The 27,973-nt window shown below is 49.0% G+C and overlaps 1 protein-coding gene across 2 annotated transcripts; it reads left to right on the top strand.

The window, feature by feature from the left end:
• Positions 1–2,032: 2,032 nt before the first annotated feature.
• LOC128331593 (polyunsaturated fatty acid lipoxygenase ALOX15B-like) lies at positions 2,033–27,845 on the top strand. Of its 2 annotated transcripts, none has more exons than XM_053265177.1 (14): positions 2,033–2,282; positions 13,088–13,292; positions 15,713–15,794; positions 15,981–16,103; positions 18,203–18,306; positions 18,745–18,917; positions 19,032–19,172; positions 19,905–20,108; positions 20,910–20,996; positions 21,091–21,260; positions 21,532–21,653; positions 23,232–23,332; positions 25,446–25,658; positions 27,058–27,845. In XM_053265177.1, exons 1-14 carry the CDS (start codon positions 2,136–2,138, stop codon positions 27,241–27,243), a joined length of 2,058 nt encoding a protein of 685 aa, XP_053121152.1. In that variant the 5' UTR covers positions 2,033–2,135; the 3' UTR covers positions 27,244–27,845. The 2 variants fall into 2 exon arrangements, with proteins under 2 accessions (XP_053121152.1, XP_053121153.1); XM_053265178.1 differs by having other exon boundaries at positions 25,488–25,658.
• Positions 27,846–27,973: the final 128 nt, after the last annotated feature.

The following is a 27,973-nucleotide window of genomic DNA, read 5'->3' on the forward strand; positions in this document are numbered from 1 at the left end:
ACTTCTGCCTTCCAGCCGTCACGACTGGACAAGTGGGTGCTCCTGCAAAAGGGAGGGATCCACCACAGATGTATGCTGCTGAGACAGGGAGTAGAACTCCCATTGTCCCTAGTCTCGATGGTGGCCAGCCATTCCAACAGTGGGAAATGGGAGTAGTAGTCTCTCTCAGCAACACCTTGGAGAACCCCAAGGTGTTTTGTTTTGTATACAAATCACCCGAAACGGCCAGTTTCGGGTACAAATCATTTGTACCCGAAACATTTTGCATATCCCTACTTTAAAGTGCACTTTCTTCTGCATGATCCCCACCGCACATTCAGGTCATCTGGAGAGGTCATCTAGAGAGGTCTGAACCAGAAGATTCGTCTGGTGGTGTCTTGGGGTTGAGCCTTCTCTGCAGATACTCCCAGGCTGTGGAATGCAGAAATCCAACATTACTGGAACTAAAACACAAAAGCGCTTAATCTCAAACCACTTTGGTTGACCGGAAGAGGGTGTTGTTTTTCTTTTGTCACCTAACCATGGTCCTTGCCTTTCTGTCTGCCTCACCCTTGGCCTCTTCTCTTCATCCTGATGCCTTGCTGGTGTGCTGCTTCCTCCTTTCTCTCTTTCCCCATCACCCGTCCACATCTTCTCTGCTTCCAGGCAGCTGTCCTGAACTGACTCTTCCGTCCCACACTCTTTCCCAATCTTCTGCATCGTGCTATCTTGCCCTGTTGTGATAAGGTCATCATAATGTGAAGTAGGCGTTGCAAAGACATTTCCAGTCACAGAGTTGCAGCAATGCCACAAGCTTCACTGGTTGAATTTCCTCCTCTCACTCTTCCTGGCAGTAACTCTCCAGGGCTTTGGGCAAAGAGGATGGCCTCTAGGAAGCTGAAGTAAGACCCTTGGTTCATCAAGCTCAGTATTGTCTACCCAGACTGGCAGCGGCTTCTCCCAGGTTGCAGACAGGAGTCTCTCTCTGTCCCATCTTAGAGATGCTGCCAGGGAGGGAACTTGGGACCTTTTGCATGCAAGCAGGCAGGTGCTCTTCCCAAAGTGGCCCCATCCCCTCTGTGGAATATCTTCCAGGGCTCAAACATGCAGTCTCTCATTCCAATGCAAACCAGGGGAGACCCTGCTTAGCAAAGGGGACCATTCATGCGTGCTGGCACAAGACCAGCTCTCCTCAGTCACCTGGGGAACAGCTGGGCAGCGAGATGCTGCCCTCACCCGGGTTGCTGCCATTGGAGTGGCTCTTGGGGACCGACCTGACCCCTGCCAGCTTTCCCAGGAGCTCCTCTCCTCACCCTCCTGGCAAAGCATGTAAGAAGCACCAGGACGGCAGAGGAGGCTGCTGGCCACCTGGGCGCTTTCCAGATTAGACCCTACAAAGGGGTCAGGACGTATCAGGGAAGGGGGCTTCCACACTTCCTGTGTTGTGACACCGCAGTCCCTATGCGGACAGCAGGGTGCCATTCACACTGCCAATGCCTTGTTCCAAATTTAATCGCTGTGATATAGAGCAAGGACGTCGCATATCCGGCGTGGAAACGTTGCTGTTGTTTCGAGTTGTTAGTTGCTGTGAGAATGCTCCCCCTGCTGTTTACGGCCCAAATGGGATTTGCCCGAATGGAGGCATTTTGCTGCTGGTGAGCAGCTAGTCTGGAAAGCACCCTGCCCTCCTTTCCAGCCTCTGTGCCTCTATCCAAGCTTGCAAGGGTCGGTTTTGAAAGGGAGCTGGCATGATGAGGCAAGACAGCACTTGGCACCCCACCTCAGGGGGCACCATTACTGGGGCCGCCCCTCTTTGGATGCCCCCAGGCCATCAGTGCCTGGCAGCATCTCCAGCTAGGGCTGGGAGAGACCTCTGCTTGAAACTCTGGAGAGCCGCTGCCAGTCAGTGCAGACAACACTGAGCTAGATGGGCCAAGGGTCTGACTGGTGTAAGGCTGGCAGCATCTCCTTCTCGCATTCAGTACTCTTGGGGTGGAGCTGCACCAGGGAAGAGGCGGGGCTGGTGGAGATTAGGACTCTTCCCAAGGGCCATCCTCGAGAGGCATGCCGCTGGGGCAGACTCCCTCTCTCACTTCTCCCTTGAAGGCCAGAAGCACTGCACCTCCTCGCCCACTCCACAGCCCGTGGACTCCAACATGGCCACATATGTTGTCCACGTGGTCACTGGCAACTTTCTCTTCTCTGGGACCATCGACTCCATTTACCTCACCTTAGTGGGCACAGATGGAGAAAGCCCCCAAACCGTACTGGACAACTGGGGTCCTGACTTCTACCCAGGAGCGGTGAGTTGTGAGGGGTGGGATGTGGGCAAGACCGCTCTTTTTATCCACTGAGTGTGGCTGTGATTTTCCAGTGTGGTGTTGCATGGCTGTCAAAGCAATTCGCGCCTTCTCAAAGGGGCATTACACTACAGAGTGTTAAAAACAAAGCATAGTTTCCTACTGTTGGGGGAAATAATTTGTGTTTACTACAGCTAAGCATTTCTCCCCTGAAAGAAAGTAAAACAATTGCTTTATAGTTCTTTAACGTGTTGTTATATATGCCTGAAATTGATGTGCTTATAGATCTGCCTGCTTGTTAAAACATGACTTAATGAACTGGAATATGTTGGCACACCCAGTTCTACCCTCTGAGCTGTCAGGGACTCGTGATTGGGACTGGGAGCAGGGGCGTACCAAGGTTGGAGTGTACCCAGAGATGAGATTTTAAAATGGGCCCCTCGCTGCCTTCCTCTCCTTCTCCTGGCCCCATGTCTCTGCTCCAGAAGAAAATTAAGGACACATATAATATAGTGCGGCATATTAACACAAACTGTCATCTGAATCTACTCCAAGATATGTGGACCAAATGATGGGGGGTTGTTCTCAAACCCAACAAAGCAATTTGCAAAATATGGGAAAGGCAACTGGTAGAAATTACATGCTGCGTTTCAAGTATATTGAAGTATATTTAATTACATGCTGCATTTTAAGTATATTAAGTATATTTAAGTAGAGGTTTTCCATGGTAAAATAACATGTCTTAAAGAGCAATGCAGATTAATTTAACATTTTTATTTATTATTTATTTATTCAATTTTTATACCGCCATTCCAAAATGGCTCAGGGCAGTTTACAATTAAAACATCCAAACAATCCTGCAAACCAGTGCTTGGATGTGGTTCTTTCAGGGTTTTTCCAATCTAGGGTTGTCGTCAAGTGACTCAGTTTGAATGCCTTGACTGTTATTTCAAAACACAACCACACCACCTGAAACTTTGTGCTGATATACTTTTATAATAAAACTGAAATCCTGTGTACACTGACTGGGAAGTAAAGCATCTCCCCCCCCCACCCCCATGGCACACGTGAGTTCTTGAGGGCACAAACAGCAACTGAACTCACAAGAATGTAATAATATAAAACAAGTATATTCATGCAAATATGCATTTGCAGAAACATTTCAACACACAACTTCCCACATCCTGCACAATTCTTTATCCACTCCCCTCTCTGTCTCTAAAGGATCCAATATTTAACAACTGAATTTCCAAGAATATAAAGATTAAAAAAAAAAGATAATGGGGATTTTTGAGGGAGGATGGGGGAGACCTTGGAATTTTTGTTGTTTTTTAATGCTACTTGGGGGCTGTGTGGGAAAGAGACCCACCATTCAGAAAAGCAGGAGCTGCTTAGCTACTCCCTCATGCCTCCCTCTCCTGGCTTGCACTCTTTCCCTCCTCATTGCTGAATGGAGTGTTTGGAAGTAAGGCATTTTTCGCCTCTCCCAGCTTCCCTCCTGCTCCTGCTGCTCTTGCTTTTTTCAGGACATTTGCAGAGTTCAGGAGTTTTGCAAGCACAGACAGCAGACACCCTGGTACAAAAAACGAAACAGACAGACCCAATCTCCACGAGGGTCTCCATTCTCCATGCCCCGCCCCACGAAACTCTTCCCCTTTGAAGAGAGACAGTTTGCAAACTGAAGCCCAAGCTCCACAATTGGCGAAAAAAAAGCAAAAATGGGGGTGAGGTGGGGGCTTCCTTTTTCTTGTCATCTTTGTAGTGTGTCCACCTCCAGGTCCAGCCTTGGCAACAGAAGGCAGATAGAACCGCTCCCGCCCCCCCAACTGCAGGACAGAGCTCAGCAGCGATCCAAACCATTATTCTCAGCTACCTCAGCCAGCCGGGGAGGAGGAAACTTCGCTGAGGGGAAGTTTGCTTCTCTCCCTCCTTCTATCGCCTTGGGCTCCCAGCAGATCTCTGTTGCAAGCACGCTGCATGGGCGGGGAAGCAGGGAGAGATTCTGCAGGCAGGCAGCTGCCTTTGCTCCCCCTTGCAAGCATGCTGCATGGCAGAATTGAGAGGGCAAGGACTGGCCGGAGCGGGGAAGCCCTCAGAGGCTCTGGGCCAGGAGACATTCGTCTCCCTTTGCCTCATTAGCGGTATGCCTCTGACTGGGAGATTAGTGTTTCAAATATATAGATCTTACAATGAACAGTAAATATGTTTGTAACCCTTTTACTTCCTTTGATGCCCTTTTAATATTTTCGCTGCCACCAGCAAATGAAATCCTAATTTGGGGTTCCAACTCTAACTTTGGTCTTGTGCCCGAGTGGTAACGGGAGGAGTACTGAGTGAGACACACTAGAGAAAGTTTTAAAATTCTAAACCCCAAAAAAGGACTTGATGGTGGTACAAGAGCTTCAGTGGTTTCTATTCTCTACAATGTAGGGCCACACGTGCCAAGGAACAAAGTCACAGCCTGAGTATTTACTTGCTTGTTGATACATCGCTTCTCATATTTCAATCTGGTATTCAAAACTCTGCTTCTTCTTCTATAAGATCACGTCGGTGTGCCAACAAAGGCGTTACAGTAAAAATACTGAGGGGTCTATTAAAGTAAACAAACTTGAGTCCTTTAGACTTACAACCCCTTGCCTGGGACACAACCTCCCTGGCTGTATAACCTGTGTATTAAACCATACAATCCCAGAATTCACAAAGTGTTGTGTAGTGGTTAGAGTGTTGGACTAGGACCGGGGAGACCCGAGTTCAAATCCCCATTCAGCCATGATACTAGCTGGGTGTCTCTGGGCCAGTCGCTTCTCTTTCTGCCTAACCTACTTCACAGGGTTGTTGTGAAAGAGAAACTCAAGTACGTAGTACACCGCTCTGGGCTCCTTGGAGGAAGAGCGGGATATAAATGTAATAATAATAATAATAATAATAATAAAGTGACAGTCAAGCTTGATTTGCAGATCAAGGTGTGTACAGCCTAGCCACGACCTCCCAATTCCACGCCCTCAGGGGCCCACCGAGGTGATTTTGGCACCTGGACCGGCCCTTCTGTGAGGTCCCCCCGCAAGCCCCACCACAAGGCTCCCCCCCATTGCGAGGCCCCCCAAATCTACTTTTGAGGGCCTCCTGTGGTCAACCTATGTGGGTTTTTATTTTAAAAAACTCAAAGGCGCCGCACGGCCGAGGGGTGGCTGGTGGGGTGGGGTTAGCCGAGCAGTTGACCTCCCTCCCCCGCAATGGTGGCGGCAGCGGCGGCGGCAGGGGGAGCAACCTCCGGGCATGTCCTCTCGGCCCAGCGGCTGTAGCGAACCGCGAGGCACGCCTGCGCAGTTCGGAGGAAGATTGTCGCAAGCCTGTGACATAAGGGACACAAGGGTGGATGTCTCCACACTAGGCAGCCTCTAAAGCAAATGAGTCTCCCAACAAACCCCTGGATTTGGCTTAGAGTAGCTGCCAGGGGCTTAGCAAGGTTCCCGGCAGCCAGGGGACAAATCCGAGCTCGGGGGCCTCCATCGCACATGCCTAGCGTGCCCACGCCCCAGTGCCCAAGCCACACTCCCCCGAGTCTGACATGAAACACATGGGGCAGGGCAACCCTAACCCTGCCCCCACAAGCCTCCCCTTCTGCTGGCTCACCTCCTGTGCACCGGGGGGGGGGGGCTGCTGTCACGGGGGGAGGGAGGAGAAAGGAAGCCCAGCCCAGCGCTCTCCTTCTCTTCCCATCACGCCTGGAAAGAGCGCCCGTGCCCCAGCTGCAGGGCACCCTTGTCCACTGGACCCAACTCCCATGCTTGGGGGCCTCTCAAACCCTGTGGGTCCAGGTGCAATCGCCCCCACCCTTGTTCAATGGAAGTTCTCTATGCCCCTGGTAGCGGCACCCCAATTCTGAACCCGCCCTGACCGTAACAACCTCAGTAACTCGGAAGGAAAGCCTTTGTTGGTGTGCTGACACAATCTTGTAGAAGTACCTGAGTCTGAATACCAGTTCGAAGCATCAGAGGTGGTGTGCAGCCTTGCCGGGTCGAATGGTCTCAGTTTGACTCTACAGTGTAGTGAATCAGCAACCACTGAAGCTATTGCACAAGAATACAGTCGTTTTCTTTGGTTTGGGACTTTAAAGACTGTTTCAACTATGTCTATTTACTTCTCCGCATGTTACCACTCGGGTGCAATACCCAAGTTAGTGTTAGAAACCCAAACTAGGATTTAATTTGGTGGGGCAGCTTAAAGCAAATCAAAAGGGTCACAAACATATTGTTTATTTTAACATCTATATATTCAAACACTAATCTCTCAGTCCCAACTTCGGATCCTGCCAAAAGTGCTTTGTCGACAGTGAATTTCAAACCAACCCTTCTGTATAAAGATAAACAGCATTTTCTGGAATAGTGTATCAAAATTAACTGGAGACTTGTCATCATGGCTAAGGTGGGATTTTTCTCGACAGATCCCTCTTGTATCCCTTCCTGATTGACACCTGATAGCATCATCGGCGTAACTATCATTAGACAAGGGGAGACAGTCATCTGGGGGTCCACTGCCTCGAAGGGCCCCCCCACCGAGACATGTCACATGACTCCCCATCTAAGCAGCCAGCCTGCAAGCTTCTAAAGAGCTCCTTCTCTCCCTGCCTCTCAGCTGATCGGTAGATGGGCAGGGCTTCCAGAGAGGCCTCCATGCGGGGGGGTGTGTGGGGACACACGTGTGTTTCATGTTGTATATGTGTGTGTAGGGAGATGATGTGGGGGAGAGGGGGCCTCCATCAGGCAGGAGCGGGGGGCAGGGGCGGATTTAGGTCCAGGCTCCAAAATTACCTAGGTGCACCTTCATGGGCGTAGCGTTCATTGGACAAGCAGGGACAAATGCAGGGGGTGTGTCTTAGGGTGCTGGGGTGTGCACGTGCATTTTGCGTGTAATTGGGGGGCCTGCCCAAATTTGGCCGCCTGGCCCTCGAGGGTCTCACTATGCCCCTGTGCCCCTCTAGCTGTCCTATGTTACAGGAATTTGCTGAACTTGTGCACAAGTTCCCTGGTAAACGTATGGCATGTGCCACGGGGTGTGCACCTTGTTACACACCTGTAAACATGCGTATGCCAGCACACCAGTAGTCTGGAATGCAGACACTCCAGGCTTTGCATTAGTACTGCGGGGGGGGGGCAACAAAGTGGCAAATGTGGTTCAATGTTGGCAAGTGTAAAGTGATGAACAATGGGACGAAAAAACCCCAACTTCAAGTATACGTTGATGGGCTGTCAGTGACTGACCAGGAGAGGGATCTTGGGGTCGTGGTGGACAGCTTGTTGAAAGTGTCGACTCAATGTGCGGCAGCTGTAAAAAAAGGCCAATTCCATGCTAGGGATCATTAGGAAGGGGATTGAAAATAAAATGACTAATATTATAATGCCCTTATACAAAACTATAGTGTGGACACACCTGGAGTACGGCGTACAATTCTGGTCAGCATATCTCAAAAAGGACATTGTAGAACTGGAAAAGTTCTACAGTTCTCTCTGTAAGCCACCCTGAGCCATTTTTGGAAGGGTGGTATAGAAATATAAACAAAACAAAACAAAACAAAAGGTGCAGAAGAGGGCAACCAAGATGATCAGGGGCCTAGAGCACCTTTCTTATGAGACAAGACTACAACACCTGGGGCTTTTTAGTTTAGAAAAAAGACGACTACGAGGAGACATGATAGAGGTCTATAAAATCATGCATGGTGTGGAGAAAGTGGATAGAAAGAAATTCTTCTCCCGTTCCCGTAATACTAGAATCAGGGGTCATCCCATGAAATTGATTGCTGGGAAATCTAAGACCAACAAACGGAAGTACTTTTTCACACAATGCAAAATCCGCTTGTGGAATTCTCTGCCACAAGATGTGGTGACAGCCAACAACCTGGATGGCTTTAAGAGGTGCTTGGAGAACTTCATGGAGGAGAGGTCTATCAACGGCTACTAATTGGAGGGCTGTGGGTCACCTCCAGCATCAAAGGCAAGATGCCTCTGAGTACCAGTTGCAGGGGAGTAAGTGCAGGAGAGAGGGCATGCCCTCAACTCCTGCTTGTGGCTTCCGGTGGCAACTGGTGGGCCACTGTGTAAAACAGGATGCTGGACTAGATGGGCCTTGGGCCTGATCCAGCAGGGCTGTTCTTATGTTCTTATGTACTCAGTGGAGCAGCAGCCTTGTCCTTGTCCGACACCTTTTTCAGGCTGCCAGCCCTTAAAAAATCAACACAAGCCGTGATGATTAACAAAAGAAAAGAAAAAACCACAGTAATATATGCAGTCGTGGTCATACACACATTATTCAGAGGGGCAGCTCTTAGAACAGGAAGTAAGCTAGTAAAGTGGAGGGTCCTAGGAAAGAATCCGCCAACTTTATTTTGGCTTTTGGGGGATGAGTTTCAACATTTTGGATAGTGGGGCATCCCATGTGCAGCAGGGCTTTTCTGGGCTTCTGTCTCTTCCCTGGGCTGAAATCAAGACTCTCGGTATTGGGGTGGTGGCAAATAGGAACATAGGAATCTGCCGTATATAGAGTCCGAACCTTGGTCTGTCTAGCTCAGTATTGTCTGCACAGACTGGCAGCGGCTTCTCCAAGGTTGCAGGCAGGAGTCTCTCTCAGCCCTATCTTGGAGATGCTGCCAGGGAGGGAACTTGGAACCTTCTGCTCTTCCCAGAGCGGCTCCATCCCCTGAGGGGAATATCCTACAATGCTGCTCACTTCTAGTCTCCCTTTTCATATGCAACCTGGGTGGAGTTAGCTAAGGGGACAAGTCATGCTTGCTACCAAATGACCCACTCTCCTCCCCTTGACTCGGGTACATGGAGGCAAATGTTTGTGCCTGGGCACAGGATGCCAGTCTGCATTGCCTTCTGCCCGCTACCAGCTCAGAACGGCATACATTTAAAGGGCAGTTTACTTAAGGGGGAAACATGGTGTTGCACCCCAATGCACGCAACAGAGCCCAGACGTCTTTTAAAAAAGGGGTGGTGGTGGTGGGGAACTGCCTCTGCAGTTTGAGTGGAGGAGCAGTAGCAGAGAGCAGGACCAGCTCTTTCCCCACTGCCTGCGTGGGAAAACAGTGATCCCCTCAAATTTCATTCCCTGTCCCGAAGGATTCCCTGATGCCTGTGGACTCTCTCTGGGACCTTTTGTTGGAAGTTAAAGGACTTTGCGCTGTCTCTTTGTCTCAGACAGTGGATGACAGACTAGTGAGTCAGAGGGCTAGGGGGTCAAGACATTGGTCATCCCTTCTCCACTGCTCTGACACTATCCCTTTGGATATGTAGATTGCTAATCTCAGGGATTAACTTCCTTCCTCTCCTCTCTTCCCTACCTGGCCTCCTACCTTGCAACATGGCAAGCCTCTCTCCCTGCACCATATGTGCAGAGAGGATGCAGAATCCATCTGCATCCAGCTAGATAGATAGATTAGAGATCCTAACTCCTCACTTTCCTATCTAGAATGGAGATCCTTAATAAATGCCTTTTATATTGATTTGAAACTATGAATTGGCTCCAAGTTACTTTACTCTCAGCATACACGCATGCCTAACTAAACTACCGCTGTGTTGTGCCTTTGTGCACTCTGCTGTAATGAGAAAGGGATTCTCTCACCACAGATAATTTCCAACAGTGTGAAGGCTACAAATAGAAACCACTCAGTAAATGGGCCACTTATCAGAGAGCAAGCTCAGAATTATTCTCTTTCACTCCTGAGAGTGAATGAGAAAGGGATTCTCTCACCACAGAGAATTTCCAACACCTTTTCCCTCAAGAGATTCTCTTTGCAACTTCCTCTGCTAATGTTGCCATCACTATTGGGCAATAATGTTGTGATCCTGGCAACACGGTCAACAGAGCTGCCCTCAGATTGTGACACTTTCTTCTCTCAACTGCCCTGCCTTTGAGGTTTCTGTGGCAAGGGACACTTGCGAAAACATTACATTTTGCTCTCAAGAAAGTCTAGTTCACAGAAGCTTTTTGCACAGAATATCCCCCCTCTCCTTCCTACTGATGAAACACCATCAACATTTCTGGGAGGCAGGGGAAGGGAGTGGCTAGGCTAGACAGTGTGGATTCTTCAAGAAATATTTGAGTTGTGGTAGCAAGCAATTGCAGGGGGTGGGGAGGGTGAGTCTGAAAACTGAGCAGGAAGCAGCTCGCACACCCCCACATTTCACAGACCAGACATTCAGAGAAGCCCTATTCAGATATGATGTTCTTGAGAGCACATACAGATCTGTACACATTACGCTGAAGGCAGATACAGCAGCGCATGTCCTAACTACACCCTGAATTCTGAGAGGGTCTGTACCCAGCTCGCTTTTTAAGCGAATGTATTTTTATTTCTGTGAAATGAGAAAATGCAGTCATTTCACACGCAAAAATTGCTCAGTCAGGCACAAAATGTACAGTTCCAAAAGAACACTTTTGGAATGTTGTTTTGCTAGGAGAGGTCATCCGGGGACTTGGGCTGAGCAGATTCTACCGGTTCTGGATGGGGTTGCACTCCCCTTGACAGAGCAAGGACGCAGCTTTGGGGTATTGCTGGACCTGGCTCTGCTTTTGGAAGCTCAGGTGGAGGCGGTGGCCAGGGGTGCCTTTGCATGGCTTCGGCTAGTGCGCCATCTGTGTCCCTTTCTTGAGAAGGCAGATCTGGCCAGTTACCCATGCCTTAGCCATGTCATGGCTGGATTACTGTAACACGCTCTACATGGGCCTGCCCTTGAAGAATATTCTGAAACTGCAGCTAGTGCAAAATGGGGCAGCTAGGATTTCATCTGGAGCTGCCCGCTGGGATCACATCACACCCATTTTGAAAGAGGTACATCGGCTACCCGTTTGTTTCCAGCTCCAATTCAAGGTGATGGTTTTGACCTTTAAAGTCCTTAATGGTTTGGGCCCTGGATAACTGAGGGACTGCCTGCTCCCAAGGGTTGCTGCCCACTTCACAAAGTCATCTGAGGGGACTCTGCTCCAGGTGCCGACAATGAGGGAGGCTCTGCTGTTGTGCATGCGGGACAGGGCCTTCTCTGTGGCTGCCCCCAGACTCTGGAATGCTTTCCCGCTGGCTATTCGCTCCTCAGTCATAGGAACATAGGAAGCTGCCATATACTGAATCAGACCATTGGTCTATCTAGCTCAGTATTGTCTTCACAGACTGGCAGCGGCTTCTCCAAGGTTGCAGGTAGGAGTCTCTCTCGGCCCTATCATGGAGATGCTGCCAGGGAGGGCACTTGGAGCCTAGATGCTCTTCCCAGAACGGCTTCACCACCTGAGGGGAATATCTTACAGTGCTGCTCACACTTCTAGCCTCGCATTCAGATGCAACCAGGGCAGACCCTGCTTAGCTAAGGGGACAAGTCATGCTTGCTACCACAAGACCAGCTCTCCTCTCCGCGTTTGGAGTGCTCTCTGATATATTGCACTGATTTCGGGGTAAATCTGGCTGATATGTGAACTCACACCCACCCTCCCAAAGTAAAGTTGCCATCTGGGAAAGTTCCTGGGTGCTGGTCTTGTGAAGTGTGTGCGCTGTCAAGTCAATTTCAACTCCTGGCACAGGAATACAGGAGGGGTTTACCATTGCCTCCTCCAATGCAGTCTGATATGATGCCTTTCAGCATCTTCCTAGACTGCTGCTGCCCAATATAGTACCAGCGGGGATTCAAACCGGCAACCTTCTGCTTGTTAGTCAAGCATTTCCCCGCTGCTCCATTAGGTGACATGAATTGTGCCCTTTTCTAATCAGGGTCTGCCCTGGTTTGTATTTGCATTGTAGACTCCATGTGTGAGCCCTGTAAGATATTCCCCTTAGGGGGTCATGGGGCCGCTCTGGGAAGAGCATCTGCATGCTTGCATGCAAAACACTCCACGTTCCCTCCCTGGCAGGATCTCCAGAGAGGGGAGAGACTCCTGACTGCAGCCTTGGAGAAGTTGCTGCCAGTCAGAGTAGACCATGTCAAGCTAGATCATGGACCAATGGTCTGACTTGGCAGAAAGCAGATTCCTATGTTCCTACGTTCTTTACCCCTGCTGACTGGACAAAGAGGCACCAATTCAAGGGGGTGATTCTCTTTAGTTAGCAGGAGGAGAGTAACTGGCCATATCCGACCCCAGCACAGTACCCCTCCCATGACTGTTGCTGGTGTCCATCTTGTGTTTCTTTTTAGATTGTGGATCTATCTATCTATCTATCTATCTATCTATCTATCTATCTATCCATCCATCCTTCTTTGAAGACTTTTGTTGAAATGTGGTATATAAACATTTGTTGTTGTTGTTTTGTTATAAAGTTCTGAATTTTCCTTTTTAAAAGCCCCGAAGCCACCAGTACTCCTGTACAGCATAATGCCTGAACTGGGCTATAGAATTTTAGAATTCTCAGTGATTTAATGTCTGGAGACCCAGGGAGGGACCTGAATACTCAAGAAGGACAGCCTAGTATCTTAGGCTGACAAAATTCTAAGAAGGCAGTCACAGAGGGGGGAAACAGGGGCAGGGATTGACTGGGGCAGAGACCAGAAAATTGGGGCTGGCCATGGCAAATAGGGACAGTTGGACTGCATCAAGAGTGTTTGGCCAAAGGCGGGGCATGGAGGTTCCCCAAGGCCCAGCTAGCCACAGGGCTGAGTGGGATGGCTGAGGACTCTGCTAGTCCCCAGAGAATCTTCACGGGCTGGGGGTCTCTTCAACCAGAGAGCCCAAAGCAGAACCCGTGGCTTCTGGTTCTCCACCAGCCCCTCCTCTTTCAACCCCTCTTCGCTGATGCCTCTCTGAACCCTCCAACGTTTCCATTCCAGAAGCGTGACTACGAAATCACCTGCAAGAATGACCTGGGAGAGATCTTGCTCGTCCGTTTAAAAAAAGAACCTGTATTCAGCGTCCTCTCAACTAGCTGGTACTGCAATTTTGTCAAGGTGACGTCCCCACAAGGGAAGGGGTACGTTTTCCCATGCTACCAATGGATCGAGGGCCATGAGCATGTGGAGCTCCGAGAGGGAACAGGTAAGTCGCCCGGCTTGCCCTTCTCTGCTGCCTCCTGGAAGAGGAAAGAGGCAGAAACCCTACTCCCCCAGGTTCACAACCACAGCTGACATGGCGAAGCTGCCAAGAGATCATGGGTGACACTCCCCAGAAACAAATCTCGTGCTTCAGTGCTCTGCCACATAATAGACATGTGGTATTGATGGTTCCACGGAAAGTGCTTGAAAGCTGCTAAGCTCCTTGATGTGGCGAAGACCTGAAATTGCCCCTGGAGTGGTGGGGGGGGCACCCTCAGAAAATAAATGATCAAATGAAGCTCCTTTGGATGGGAACGGGAAACAGTGCTTGAATGATGGAGGAAGAGAGTCCTTAAGGGAATCCTTCCCTTGGTTCCACTTTTGGGGACCAGTGAGTCATACCCCACATAGCCTCCCACATTATTTAGATCCTTTCCAGACTGGCTTTTGGGTGGGCTATGGGCAGGGGCGGCCTGTGAACACACTTACAGGGGGTGGGGGGAGGCATCTTTAAGTGTAACTGGAGCTGGGGAATCTCCTCCAACACTCACCTGGCCACTGGCAGGGGCTCACCTCCGTGGGCGCCAGGTGAGTGGTGGAGACAATTCCCCGCCGTGAGGGTTTCTGGGCGGAACGGAGCACCAGTTTTGTTTACCCTTAAAGAAACCGGCCGCTCCTCCCCCCCCCAGAGGCGTGTTCACGGGCCACTGCTGGCTATGGGGGTTGAGATTTCCTGGGTTGGCTTGATGGAGGAGTGTGACTCTGCTGATTCTTTTGGATCTCTTGGCCGTTTTCAACATCATTGACCATGGAATCCTGCTGGGTCGCTTGAAGGAGGTGGGATTGGGTGGATAACTTCATGGAGAAGAGGTCTATCATCAACTACTAGTTGGAGGGCTAAAGGCCACCTCCAGCCTTAAAGGCAGGATTTATTTATTTATTTATTTAACGTATTTCTATACTGCCCAAACTTATGCCTCTGAGGCCCAGTTGCAGGGGAGTCACAGCAGGAGAGAGGGCATGCCCTCAACTCCTGCCTGTGGCTTCCAGCAGCATCTGGTGGGGGCCACCGTGTAAAACAGGATGCTGGACTAGATGGTCTGTTCCAGCAGGGCTGTTCTTATGTTCTTATGGCTGCTTTCATGAAAAATGCTTGAATTCAGGGGATTCTCAGACTTGGCTCCCCAGATGGTGTTGGACTACAACTCCCTTCATCCTCAGCCTCTGTGGTTATGGATGACGGGAACTGTTGTCCAACCCCATCTTGGGACCCAAGGTAGAGAACCCTTGCTTTCACGCTGTGTGGTATTTCCCAGGTCCCTTGGAGTCAAGCCTTGCTTTGTAGCTAATGGACCGCATGATCACTGGGCTGGACTCACCTGTCGAGATCAAGCAGTGAACCTGGCTTTTGATTGCCCTGCGGGGATGGCCTGGTGGTTCTCCTCAGCGATGATGATGGTGATGATTGATGGTGTTGTCATTGTCCCTCAGCCTGCGCTGCTGTGCATGTGACAGCCCCGGTAGGCTTGCTCAAGCAGGTAGTGGCACCACAACTTAAAACTGTGCACCTGTAATGGTGCATCAGCTACTCCCAACGGAAGCAGTGCTGCACAATTGCAGGCACACAGTTCCGAGTCATTGTGCAACTGCTCTCTTGCACAACATTGCCAGGGTCATCTGTGATCATCTGTCATCTGTGCCGCAGTGCCAGCTGATGGGCAACACCACCTTTGCTTTCTACTTTATGTCAGCTGCCATAATTAATATGAATATTAATAATAATTACTACTACTACTACTACTAAAATACTACAAAGTTCTACAAATTGAAATTGAAAGGCTGTGGCAGAGGAAGACCTAGATAATCCCAGTAGTAATTCTCACCCTAGGTGCAATTCCAAAACACCTTGAATTGCACCTCAGCACCATAGGGGCCACAGAAATCATCACCAGCCAATTACAAAAAGCATCTTTACTAGGAACAGCCTATATTTTGCGATGATATCTATAACAACAACAACAATATTGATAATAAAATTCAGCCATCCCAGGTCCTTAGGAAGGATTTAATGTCTGGATAAAACAAACCAGTCAATGACACCTGTCTGACTGTGTAAACAATAAATAATAATAATAATAATAATAATAATAATAATAATAATAATACATAATACATAATACATAATACATAATACATAATTAATAAATGCCTCTTTAAGTAATACAAATAAGAACGCCAAGTCTTCTGTGTGCTTTAAATACTGAGAATCTAACAACAGCTCTTTTATGCTTAAGATCGCCTAGAAAGGAGGTAGTTGAGGTGAAATTGGAACCCAGGACTTCTTGGCTCCTAGATCACCTTCTTAGCCACCATGATAGACAGACTTAGGCTGCATGTGCACCATCTCTGTGTCTGTCCCTCCAGCGACAACGCCAGCCATGGATATACTCCCGTTGCTTCAAGATTGGCGGCGGAAGCAGCTGGCACAGAGACAGGCTTGCTACGGGTGAGTACAGCTCAAGATATTCCTAGCCATTCAACCTTCTCACTGTTCTTGTGGTGGCGGGGGGTAGGGGGCAGCGATGGTGTGTGGGATGCGTGCCAGGATTTCTGGGTTCCAGTCTTCAGCTCTCTGCGGAGCACACAGAACATGCATATTTGTCTAATGATGTGTGGATTTTCTTCTGCACAGATGGAAAGTCTTTGCTAAGGGCGTCCCATACTGCTTGGATGTGGACTCCATTAAGGAGCTGGACACAAACATCAAGTTTTCTTTTATCAAACTGGCCGGCTTCTCCAAAATCTCCAGAGAATCGTAAGTCACATGAAGGATTCACACAAGGGAGCAGAGGATTGTTGGGGTGAGGTGGGAAGTTGAGCCAGGAGGACGTGGGTGCGGTTGTCTCTGAGTCTGGGAAAGTTGATGGCAAAAAGACACAGATCTAGCAGGATTCTGGAAGAGTTAGGATAGGGCAAGCGGACAAACCAGAAAGTGGCTTCCAGGTACATCTGCAAAGCTGGAAGCAGGAGCTGTTGATCAGCCTCTCCCTGTATACACACAGCTGAGAGGCAGGAGCTAAAGGCCAAAGGAAAGCTTATGATCTCAGGTAGCTGACATTGCCAAGGTAGAGCAGGGCTGTGGAGCTCTTCCTGACCAGCATGTTATCAAGGTGCCTATGGCAGTGCTCACCTACAGGTGGGTGCAGAAGGGCATCCCTCAGATTGAGTGCTCTTCCAAACAGTGATTTGTTCCAACTTGAGCACAAATTCCGACAGGAGATTTAGTGAGCACTCCACACGATGTTCCGTACGTGGTGTAAGTGCCATCTGACTGAGAATCTGTGAAAAAAACATGTCATTTTCGAGGGTCTTTCCAGATGGCAATAAACTGCAGAGTGTGCAAAGCTTTTGCTGGTGCGAGCTTACCTTCTGTACGCACATCCAGCAGGGACCTCATGAGCTTTTCACAGTTCCACCTGCTGGCTAGTTTTTGCATTCCAAAACAAACTCACCCTTTTCTCACTGCTGTCACAAAAGTTGTAATGAAAAAGGTGGGTTCTGTTTTGAATGCAAGAGCTGGTCAGCAGCTGCACTGCCGAGAGCCATTTGGATGGGGGCGGGATATGAATGAATGAATGAATGATACAATCAGGCTCTGTACCAGAGGACTGGAAAGTAGCTAATGCAATGATTCAAGAAACTACAGGCCAGTTAGCTTCTGTGCTGGATAAATTGATGGGAAGCCTACTTAAGGACAAAATTGTTAAGCATATAGAAGAAAAGGCCTTGCTGAAGGAGAACCAGCATGGCTTCTGCAAGGGCAAGTCTTGCTTCACTCACCTTCTGGAGTTACTTGAGAGTGACAACAGGCATGTGGATAACTGTTATACAGCTGACATAGTATGCTTGGATTTCCAAAAAGCTTTTGACAAAGTTCTCCACCAAAGGCTCTTGAGTAAACTTAGCAGTCATGGGATAAGGGGACAGGTTCATGTATGGATTGGTAACTGGTTGGAGGACAGAGGGTAGGAATAGATGGATAGTTTTCACAATCGAGGGAAATAAGAAGTGGGGTCCCCCTGGGATCATCTGTACTGGGGATCAGTGCTTTTTAACTTGTTCATAAATGATCTAGAAGTTGGGGTAAGCAGTGACTTGGCCAAATCTCCAGATAACACTAAACTATTTAGGGTACTGATATCCACAACAGATTGTGAGGAGCTCCAAAAGGATCTCTCCAAAATGGGTGAGACACCCCCTTGACCCTGTCAAGGGCCAGGGTCATGGGTCATCCCATGAAACTGAAGGCTGGGAAATTTAGAACTGACAAAAGGGAGTACCTTTTCACACAACACATAATTAATCTATGGAATTTGTTGCCACGAGTTATAGTGAAGGTCACTAGCCTGGATGGCTTTAAAAAGGGCTTAGACAAATTCATGGAGGACAAGTCTTCCAGGGGCTCCTAATCTGGTGGTTATAGGCCACCTCCAGCCTCAGAAGCAAGATGCCTCTCAATATCAGTTGCAGGGGAGTAGCAGCAGGAGAGAGGACATGCCGTCACCTCTTGCCTGTGGGCTTCTTAGAGGTAGCTGGTGGTCCACTGTGGGAAACAGGAGGCTGGACTGGATGGGCTGCCTTGGGCCTGATCCAGCAGGGCTGTTCTTCTGTTTTTATTTCCTACATCTGCGTGGAAATAGCATGTGTTTCATCAGTAGTCTGACCATGAAGGCGTGCACGTCCCGCCCCATGCAGTTGGGGTGGGGGTGCACATGGCACAAGTGTCCTCTGCCGTGCTTCCCCTCCATGAGCATTGACTGGGAAAGGGGTTCTTGCCACCTATTCATGCGTAACCCTTCAAAGTGCAGGAAACATGTGGCACTCTCCCCCCATCCCACTTTCTGCCATTCTTAGGAAGATAGAACTGAAGCTGAAGGGCTTTTCGGACAGCCAAGAATCCTGGGAAGAACTGGAGAACATCAAGGACATCTTCTGGTTCAACAAAACGGATGTGTCGGGTAAGGCCGTGGCCCTGTCAGAACCCCACTAGATGGGAAAGTTATTCATTCATATTTCACTTTTCCACAAAAGCAGTTCTCAGAGTGGTTTAAATAGAAAAGGAGTAACAGGGACAGGGAACAAGATACTTCCCTATTCCCAATGGGCTCATGATATTTTAAAATTACAGTTCCCATTCTGCTAAGGTCAGAATCCTAGAGATGGGAGGATAATCTACAGAAATGCCAGTCCCCATATCCCTCTTGGTTTGACAGCATGGAACCCATAGGAAACATCCCAGGGGGGTCCTGGTTATTCCTGCCCCAGACATAATCTACCCGATCCCACTTCAGTCCCAGAGACAGAGAAGCATCTCCCAAGGCATTGGGATGCCCCACGTCACCCCCGTACGTTGCTTTTCCCTGGTCAAATCCTTGCACCGGTGTTCTGTGTTCCAGTCGCTGTCATGGATGATTGGAAGAAAGACGAATTCTTTGCCTACCAGTTCCTGAACGGAGTGAACCCAACGATGATCCAGAGATGCACAAAGATCCCACCTAATTTCCCTGTGACTCAGGAGATGGTGGCCAAGTCTCTTGGGGACTCCACCACCCTACAGAAGGAGCTGGAGGTACAGATTTTAGAGCGCCGTTAGAGGGAAATCTCTGTGCTGCAGGAGGAAGGAGGTGCCCCCTGTCTTTGGCTTTCTCCTGTGTTTGAAGCTTGTGCTCTCCTCCCTGCACAGAAGGGGACCATTTTCCTCGTTGACTATCGCATCCTGGAAGGGGTCTCGGCAGGGCTGAATAATGGACACCAGCAGTACATCGCTGCCCCACTGTGCCTGCTGCACCTCTCGGGCGACAAGCTCATGCCCATCGCCATCCAGGTAACGGAAGCGGCTCGTTGGGTGCTGCTGGGTGGGAAGATATCACAGACCTGCTGAATGACCTCTCATAGGAACAGAGGAAGCTCTCAGACCATTGGTCTATCTTGCTCAGTAATGTCTTCACAGACTGGCAGCGGCTTCTCCAAGGTTGCCGGCAGGAGTCTCTCTCAGCCCTGTCATGGAGATGCTGCCAGGGAGGGAACTTGGAGCCTAGATGCTCTTCCCAGAGTGGCTCCACCTCTTAAGGGGAATATCTTACGGTGCTCACACTTCTAGTCTCCCATTCATATGCAGCCAGGGTGGACCCTGCTTAGCTAAGGGGACAAGTCATGCTGGCTACCACCAGACCAGCTCTTCTCTCCAAGACCAGCTCTCCTTTCGTCCTGTGGTGGTGGAGACTGGTGAGGAGGAAGGCGGTGAAGCCAGGGTGCAGTGGAGGAGACGCCTAGTGGCAATGAGCAGTACTGTAATGTTTCCAGTGCACAATCCTATGTAAAATGATGGTGGCAATTTATCAGATGTGGTTAAACATGAAAGATCTGTCCCCAAATGCCTCCGGGTTCCTGAGTGTCATCTGTAGCATTTCTGCCTGTCATGCATCTGTTAAAAGATTGCAAACCCCCTGCCACTCAAGAAGTCACAACCTTGGTTTATACCAGATGCGGCTTGTACGCAGGTTTTTGCATCCCAGCTTGACCAGATTTGCCCACCTCTTCTCCTTCTCTCCCATAGCTCAGCCAGACTCCGGGCCCTGAAGCACCCATCTTCCTGCCCAGTGACCCTGAATGGGACTGGATCCTAGCCAAGACCTGGGTGCGCAACGCGGACTTCCACATCCACCAGGCGCTCAGCCACTTGCTGCGGACACATCTGTTGGCGGAAGTGTTCGCCATTGCCACCCTCCGCCAGCTGCCCATGTGCCATCCCCTCTACAAGGTGAAACTGGGGCTGGGTAAACATGCTGATGTGTTCAAGCAGGAACATGTATCTCAAGGAGGGTGGGTGCATCATCCAACATCCTGATAATTCCAAATTCGTTGTAGTTTTTAATTGCCTTTTGTTTTTGTTGTAAAAATCAGGTTTCTAGCCCCTAAGGCTGTCGTGTGTGGAAGCAATACTTGGTGAATGGTCACAAGAAGGGGAGGGGTTGTGCCAAATTGCTGGTTGTCAGCAAGTGCATTCATTATTCAAAATAAGCATGCCAGTGTAAATGAATTTAATTTGCATGCAGTTGGCTGCTTGCAGAATTCAGGTGGCAACATTGCTGTGGAACTTGGATTAAGTGCAGAGCATTCATTCACAGCCCTGAGTATGGCAAATTCCATGCTAGGGATCATTAGAAAGGGGATTGAAAAGAAAACTGCTAATATTATAATGCCATTAGACAAACCTATGGTGTGGCCACATTTGGAGTACTAGTACAGTTCTGGTCACCTGATCTGAAAAAGGATATTGTAGAACTGGGAAAGGTGCAGAAGAGGGCAACCAAGATGATCGGGGGCCTGAAGCACCTTCCTTACAAGGCAAGGCCACAACATCTGGGACACTTTAGAAAAGAAATGACTAAGGGGAGACAACACACAGGTCTTAAAAATAATGCATGGTGTGGAGAGAGTGGATAAAGACATCTTTCTCCCTCTCTCACAACACTAGAACCTGGGATCATCCTATATAAGGGACTGCCAGGAAATTGAGGGCTGACAAAAATGCTTCATCTGTCACCTTTCACACCTGCAGCTGCTGATCCCTCACATGCGCTACACCCTTCACATTAACACCCTGGCTCGGGAGCGGCTCGCTTCAAGGGGGGGCGTTTTTGACCGGGTAAGCAGACTTGTGTTGCACTGCCCCATCAGGCACAGCCTGATAGCCAAGCTAAAGTTCTCCCTTTGACCCTCGTTTTGCACCCCACTTCCAGGCAACTGGCACTGGTTTTGATGGCTTGGCTGAGCTGTTGCAGAAGGGTACGGCAGCCCTGACGTTTTCCTCCCTCTGCCTCCCGGAAGAGCTTGAGGCTCGTGGTGTGTCCTCGCTGCCCAAGTACTACTACCGGGACGATGGTCTGAAGATCTGGGAGGCTGTGGAGAGGTCAGTCAAGGGGGCAGGTCGGTGGGGCTGATTTCTCAACATAAGTGTCTCTTTCTGGCTTCTAATAGGCTTAATCAAGTAATCCAGTTCTCCTCCCTGTTTCTAACTTACCCAACAAGGGTTTTATTTATTTTTTATTTGTGAGACACGAGGAGACTCTCAATGCCTTTGCTCGCTTTTGCTGTGGGGGTGGGAGACTGGGAGATCAGGTTTTTTCAGTGAGTGCCGCAGGCTGACCATATCTGTTTTGTCTTCTGACTTTTCTCTTTAGCTTTGTCTCCGGCATTGTTGACTTGTATTATGAAAACGATAACTCTGTACGTGGAGATTTTGAGCTGCAAGCTTGGATCGATGAGATCTTCACTAAAGGCTTTCTGAAACAAGAGTCTTCTGGTATGGTCCGGTTGCCTATGGGGACATGGACAGGGAGGGCTAAGAATCCATCTTGGAAGGCTGATGGGGTTCAGAACCATTCCTCAATACTTCCTTCACTGTTTAAATCTGAGGAAGCTGCCGGATACCGAGTCAGAATATTGGTCCATCTAGCTCAGTATTGTCTACAGTCCGGCAGCGGCTTCTTCAAGGCTGCAGGCAGGAGTCTCTCTCCGTCCTATCTTGGAGATGCTTCCAGGGTGGGAACTTGGAACCTTCTGCTTGCAAGCAGGCAGGTGCTCTTCCCAGAGCGGCCCCATCCCCTATGGGGAAAATCTTACAGTGCTCACACATGTAGTCTCCTATTCAAATGCAAAGCATGGAGGACCCTGCTTAGCAAATGGGACATTTCTTTTCTGACCATGTGGGCCTATTCCTTAAAACACACATGGTCTAAATCGGATCATTAGAAATCTGATAGGGGGCATGGGCGTTGAGTGCTTGCAACATATGGTAAAGGAATGGATGTGTATAGTGATCAGCCTCCCCTCCCTCTAAAGAGTTAACCAGAAGTCAATCCTTGTCTTGACTGACAGGCTGGTGAACTCCAGGGCTCAGCCAATCATCACACCAGGTGGGTGGGACCTAGAGAGCTGTTGAAAGGAAGAAGGGAGTTCTTTGTTGAGAGAAGCTAGGCTGGAGGTGCACAGGATGACATATGGCCATGGAGGTTGGTTGCTGGAGAATAACTCTGCAGATCCTTGAAAGACAGGAGGGTAGGAAGCTTGAATTCTCATCAAAAGTTTGATGAGTTCAAGGAAAAGGGAAGTTTAGTTTAGGGAAAGTTTTTTAAAGTCAGACTTTGCATTAAGTATGTTATATTTCTTAGGTGTGTGTGCTCTGCATATTTTGGATACTGTTCTATTATAGTTTACCTGCAACCTAATCGAAATAAAAAACATTAGCCTACTCTCAATACACCTAGGGCATTGCAAAAGCCTCTGTAAACATTTAAGCATGCATTAAGGCAACCTATTTTTGTAATCCTACTAAGTATTCTCAACTGTATTGAAAGCTGAGAAAGACTCAGAGGGAAGCAGTCTGTAGTAATTGAATAAAACTTTTTTAAAGTTCTTTCCTTTTTACAAGCCTTCCAAGTTGGTTTTTAACTTTGGAGAATGTGTGGGGGCAAAGGGGGACTTCTCTGGTGCAAATGTGCTCAAACGTTCAGCAGCTATCAGTTTTCTCACCATGTGTATGCTTGCACGTGGAAGATTTTGTACTTGTTCAAGAGCAAAATTAAGAATTTTTTCTCTGGGATTACCGTACCCCAAGCCCAGAGAGCTTCTGTAGACATTAGGGGTGGTGGCAGCAGCATTTTAAACCTACTAGAAATATAGAATAGTTTTAGGAGAAGCCTAACCAGGCAGCTCAGTAGGGATAATTCAGCATTTGTTTCCCTCACGTGAGCTTGCTCTGAGACAAAGGCTTTAATCAGGAACAATTTGTCCATGTATTTTATCCCTCCTTTTATCCTAAAGATGATTAACTCCTGATTAATATCCCTTGAGAATGCAGCTTGTCTCTTTCTCCACACAGGCATCCCCTCCTCATTCAATACAGTGAAAGAGCTCAAGAAATTCCTGACTATGGTGATCTACACCAGCTCAGCTCAGCATGCTGCTGTCAACAGTGGGCAGGTAGGGGCATCATTTACACCTGACTGTCTTTATATGGACTACTACAGGTGCATGACAGATCCATTTTATACCGGTTTAACTGTCATGCTTTCCTCACTGAAATAATGAGGATTTGTCATTTGATGAGGGCGCTGAGAATTCACCCATGGTGATCTCTCACCCCACTCTCTGACTACATTTCCCAGGGTTCTTTAGGGGTGAGGGGGTAACTATTAAACCTGTTTACATCTGTAGTGTAGGCAGGCCCTAACAGCATTGCTGACTCTTCATATATAGCATTCTTCCCCACCACTTGAAGGGTCAGAAAGGCTTGGTTTGAGTGAAGCCAAAAAGTCAAAATATTTGGTAACCCAGAGGGGAAGTGCTTGACTGACAAGCAGAATATTGCCGATTTGAATCCCTGCTGGTACTATATGGGGGAGCAGAGATTTAGGAAGATGCCGAAAGGCATCATGTCATACTGCGTGGGAGATGGCAATGGTAAACACCTCCTGTATTCCTCAGGGAAAGAAAACCACAGGGCTCTGTGGGGGCCAGGAGCTGAAATCGACTTGACGGCACACTTTACCTTCAAGCCTGTTGTAAACCGAGAATTATGTACTTTCACTCTAGATTTCTAAGTGGCTGTTGGAGCAGAGAGGTGCTGGCAAGGTTATTTCCTTCCCGAGTTCTTGGCAAACCTCTCTTCTCTGCTTAACGTGGCAAGGGCATAGACCAGTGTTTCTCAACCGCCGGTCCGCGGACAGGTGCTGGTCCGTGAGTTGTTGGGTACCGGTCCGTCATGCGTAGAGGGGCAGGGCCTGGGATCCACGGAGCCTGGGCGAGCTCTCTGGAGCTCATTTCTAGGCAGGCAGATCTCACTGCTGGAAAATGTTCATTTAGCTTCCTCGAATGAACATTATCCAGCAATGAGGGCTGCCTGGCCATGAGCTCCGGAGAGCTCCTGGTGGTGGCCCCTACCAGCCCAAAATTATTTTGGGGGGCCTGGGGTTGGGGGTTGGGGTTGCGGGCGACCCCTTTACAAACTGCTGATCCAGGAAACTGCACATGAAGAATGTACTGGCCCATGACTCCAAAAACGTTGAGAAACACTGGTATAGAGGACCCACATCTCTAGGCCAAGGGTGCCCAATCTTATGGTCCTCTGTTAAGACTACAACTCCTATCAACCCCAGCCACAATAGCCTCTGGCCATTGTGGCTCAAGATAATAAGAGTTGTAGTCCAATAGCATCTGGGGACCCAAGTTTGAGAATCCCTGCTCTAGGTGGTTAAAGAAGACACATAGCAATTATTTCAAGTGACACCTGGAGGCAATTTCAAAATGGTGCCCACCAGGTTCGTCTTCATGGCTTGTGCCTGCCTCTGTGGTGGAAGGCGGGACTACCAGTAGAAATTGCAACTGAGACTGGGGGTGATGGGCATTGTAGTCCAACAGTCCTTGGAGAGCTTCAGGTTGGCCATTCCTGATTAGGGTTGCAGACCAGATCCCTGCTGCTAGACGGAGGCAGCTTCTGGGTCCCCCCACTGATCAGCTCATCCACTTTCTCCCACCCTCCCTCTCGTAGCAAGTCTTTTTGGGTGCAGGACAGAGTGAGCTGACGGGCACAGACAGCACCTCTCTACTCTCTTCTTGCCTCAAACCTTTTCGCAGCAAAAGTAGCATTATCATAGAGGCCAGAGGCTTAATATAATTCAGAGATCTGTAACATTATGTGGAGAACGCAGACACAGAGAGATTCCCCCCACTTTCTCTCATAATATGGGAACGCAGTGAAATTGATGGGTAGTAGATTTGGAGCAGACAAAAGGAAGGAGTTCTTCACATGACACACTGCTGACTTGAGGAACTCACTGCCCCATGATGTGGTGAGGGCCAGTAGCTTACTCAGCTTTAAAAGTGGATTAGACAAATTCACAGAGGAGACAAGGTCTATATCAGCAGTCACAACTATACAGAACCTCCTCTGCGTTCAGAAACAGAATATACATACTACTAAGTATGGTGGGAGGCCTCTTGCCTTCCTGCTCTGCTGGTGGGCTCACCAGAGGCATTTGTCTGTGTGTGTGAAACAGGATGCTGGACAGAACGGACCTTTGGTCTGATCCAGCAGGGCTCTTCTGGTGGTCTTCATATTTGGAATTTTTGGTCACAGTACGATTTGGGTGCCTGGATGCCCAACTTCCCTCCTTCCATGAGGAAGCCCCCTCCTAAGACCAAGGGTACAGCCAACCTGGAGGACTACAAAGACACCATCCCAGCCATCAATACCACCTGCATCATCCTGAGCACCCTGTGGGTGCTTAGCGCGCCTTCAGCAGACATGGTGAGTGCTTTCACGGTACACAAGGCTTCTTGGCAAGATCCCAAGCTGATGCTGGTTGGCAACACTGTACTCTGAAAATCCGTAAAGCTTATCTACAGAATGCTTCAACATCACCCAGTCAAGGGCCCTGGGCAGGAGGCTTTTCAGAGGATGGTGGGAGACACCCTTTGAGAAGACAGAGGCACGATTCACACATCCTGTCTAACGCACTTACAGATCCACTGCTACTACTACTGCACACATGCTGTGTGTCGATCTGTGTCCTGTGTACACATGTAGAGATCTATCCACAATTGTGTCCTTCCTGTCTGTGCCGGTCGGACTTTTTGAGGGGGCTGGTCGGACTTTTAAAATGAAGACAGGTACCGCCATTCACAGAACAACATGAAAATGTGTAGAGAAATTTGCATGCACATGCAGTGGAATGTCTGGATAGGGCTATAGCCCACTCTGCCCTCCAGGGCAACACGCCCCCATGCTCTGCAGCAGTTTCCTTCATAGCCATATTCTCTTTTTCTTGTGAGACAGGGCTAGGCAAGCATGCGTCAAGGACACTATTGATACACGATAGATAACATCCCTCCAGCTTGAAAGGGTGCCTAGATCTTTCACCTCTCCCCTGGCCATTCTGTTTGCAATGGCGTCTAGCTTCCCATTGGGACTGCATTCCTTTAAGACACAGCTGTGCATGTGGCCTTGTAAATAAGCCTGGGAGGAGGTGATGGCACAGCAGCCTCCGTAAGCAGTGGGGGGAGGTGGGTGTGGGGGGAGAGAGACGGAGCGGAAGCATGTGAGGCCGATGGTGACCCAGCCCAGCTGTTGGGGAGTTGGACATCTTTGGCACGCTTGGGTTCTTCCATATGTCCGGGGTTGATCAGTGGCGGCTGGTCCAGGCAGGGCTGGAGTGGGGTGGGGGAGGGAAAGACCCACAGGCAGAGCTGGTTCACCCTCACCTCACCCTGCCTCAGCTGCTTCTCTGTTTCTCGCCTTGCCCTGCTGCAGCATGACCCCAGGCACTCAGGCTGGTATTCTCCAGGTGTAAAAGCCCAGATCCCATTCATGGAAGTTGTTCACATCTGGAGTGAAGGGGAAAGGGGCTGCATTAGCCTTCAGCCGCCCTCAGTAGCCCCCTGCTCTGCCTGTTGTGCTGGAAGGATCACACTGCTCTAGCACCAAATGTTGTTGCCCTCCCTTTTCAAATGAAAGCAGCAGGAGACAGGTGAGATGGGGGGCAGCAGCGGGTAGCTTGCCCCCTGGCTCTCTGATTCATTGCATCTTGCCAGTGGTCTGCTGCTTGAGGCATTCCCCCTCACTGTGCCTTGTGGACAGGAGGACGCCCCTGCCCTGGCTTAGCCCATCTTCAGCAACATGCTTGTTTTCTTCTCCTTCTTTTGAACAGATACCCCTGGGGGAGTACCCCGATGAGCATTTCACAGAGACTGGGCCAAAAAGTCTCATTGAGAACTTCCAAGGTTGCCTGAGCAAGATCTCCAAGAGAATTGAGGAGCGGAACAAGCCGTTCCCCACCATCTACCGCTACACATATCTGGACCCCCCTTTGATAGAGAATAGTATCTCCATATAAGCAGATGTTGTGTTCTCTCTAGTAGTCTTTTATGTCTTGATAAATTGGCAATGATATGTGCATATTAACTTTCAAACAGTTCTTTCCACCAAGGCTTCTTTATTTGCGCAAAGATAAAATATCATTCACCAGAAGTTAAAAGCAAAACCAGTTTCAGTGTAAATACACCATCTTCAGATGATAATACATAAGGACATAAGAACAGCCCTGCTGGATTAGGCCCAAGAATGCCCATCTAGCCTAGCATTCTGTTTCACACAGTGGCCCACCAGATGTCGCTTGAAGCCTACAGGCAGGAGTTGAGGGCATGCCCTCCCTCCTGCGAGAGAAGCAGTAGGTGGTGGAGAAAAGAAGGAGAGAAACATCACAGCTGCAGAGGAAAGACTGTTTCCCACAGCTTCCATTATTGAAAACCTAATGAATTTCATAGCCAGAACCAGAAATGGTGGTGGAAAGAATTCAGGTGGATGTATACAGATTGTAATTGCATTGTTTGATCACTTTTTTGTTTGTGTTTTTTAAATCATCTTTTCTATTTTTAAAAAAATGTTTCTCTGTTTATACTATTGATAAAATAATAAACAAATTATGGGGAAAAAATATTTTACGCTTCTGCAAATTTCTTTGCCACTTGCAAGCTGGCCTCCAGGGGGCGACTGTGACTGTAGTCTTCCTGTGGCTTGATGTGGTCTCCCTTCTCCATTGTTTTCAGTGGTAGAGCTTGTCTGGG

This window comes from Hemicordylus capensis, chromosome 6, assembly GCF_027244095.1.
Source record: "Hemicordylus capensis ecotype Gifberg chromosome 6, rHemCap1.1.pri, whole genome shotgun sequence".
Taxonomy (NCBI): domain Eukaryota; kingdom Metazoa; phylum Chordata; class Lepidosauria; order Squamata; family Cordylidae; genus Hemicordylus; species Hemicordylus capensis.

Coding starts and splice junctions, on each gene's coding strand:
- LOC128331593 (XM_053265177.1), top strand. CDS start 2,136: ATGGCCACATATGTTGTCCACGTGGTCACTGGCAACTTTCTCTTCTCT. Junction 13,293..15,712: donor GGAGCTCCGAGAGGGAACAG/GTAAGTCGCCCG, acceptor CTGTCCCTCCAG/CGACAACGCCAGCCATGGAT. Junction 18,918..19,031: donor CCCTACAGAAGGAGCTGGAG/GTACAGATTTTA, acceptor CTCCCTGCACAG/AAGGGGACCATTTTCCTCGT.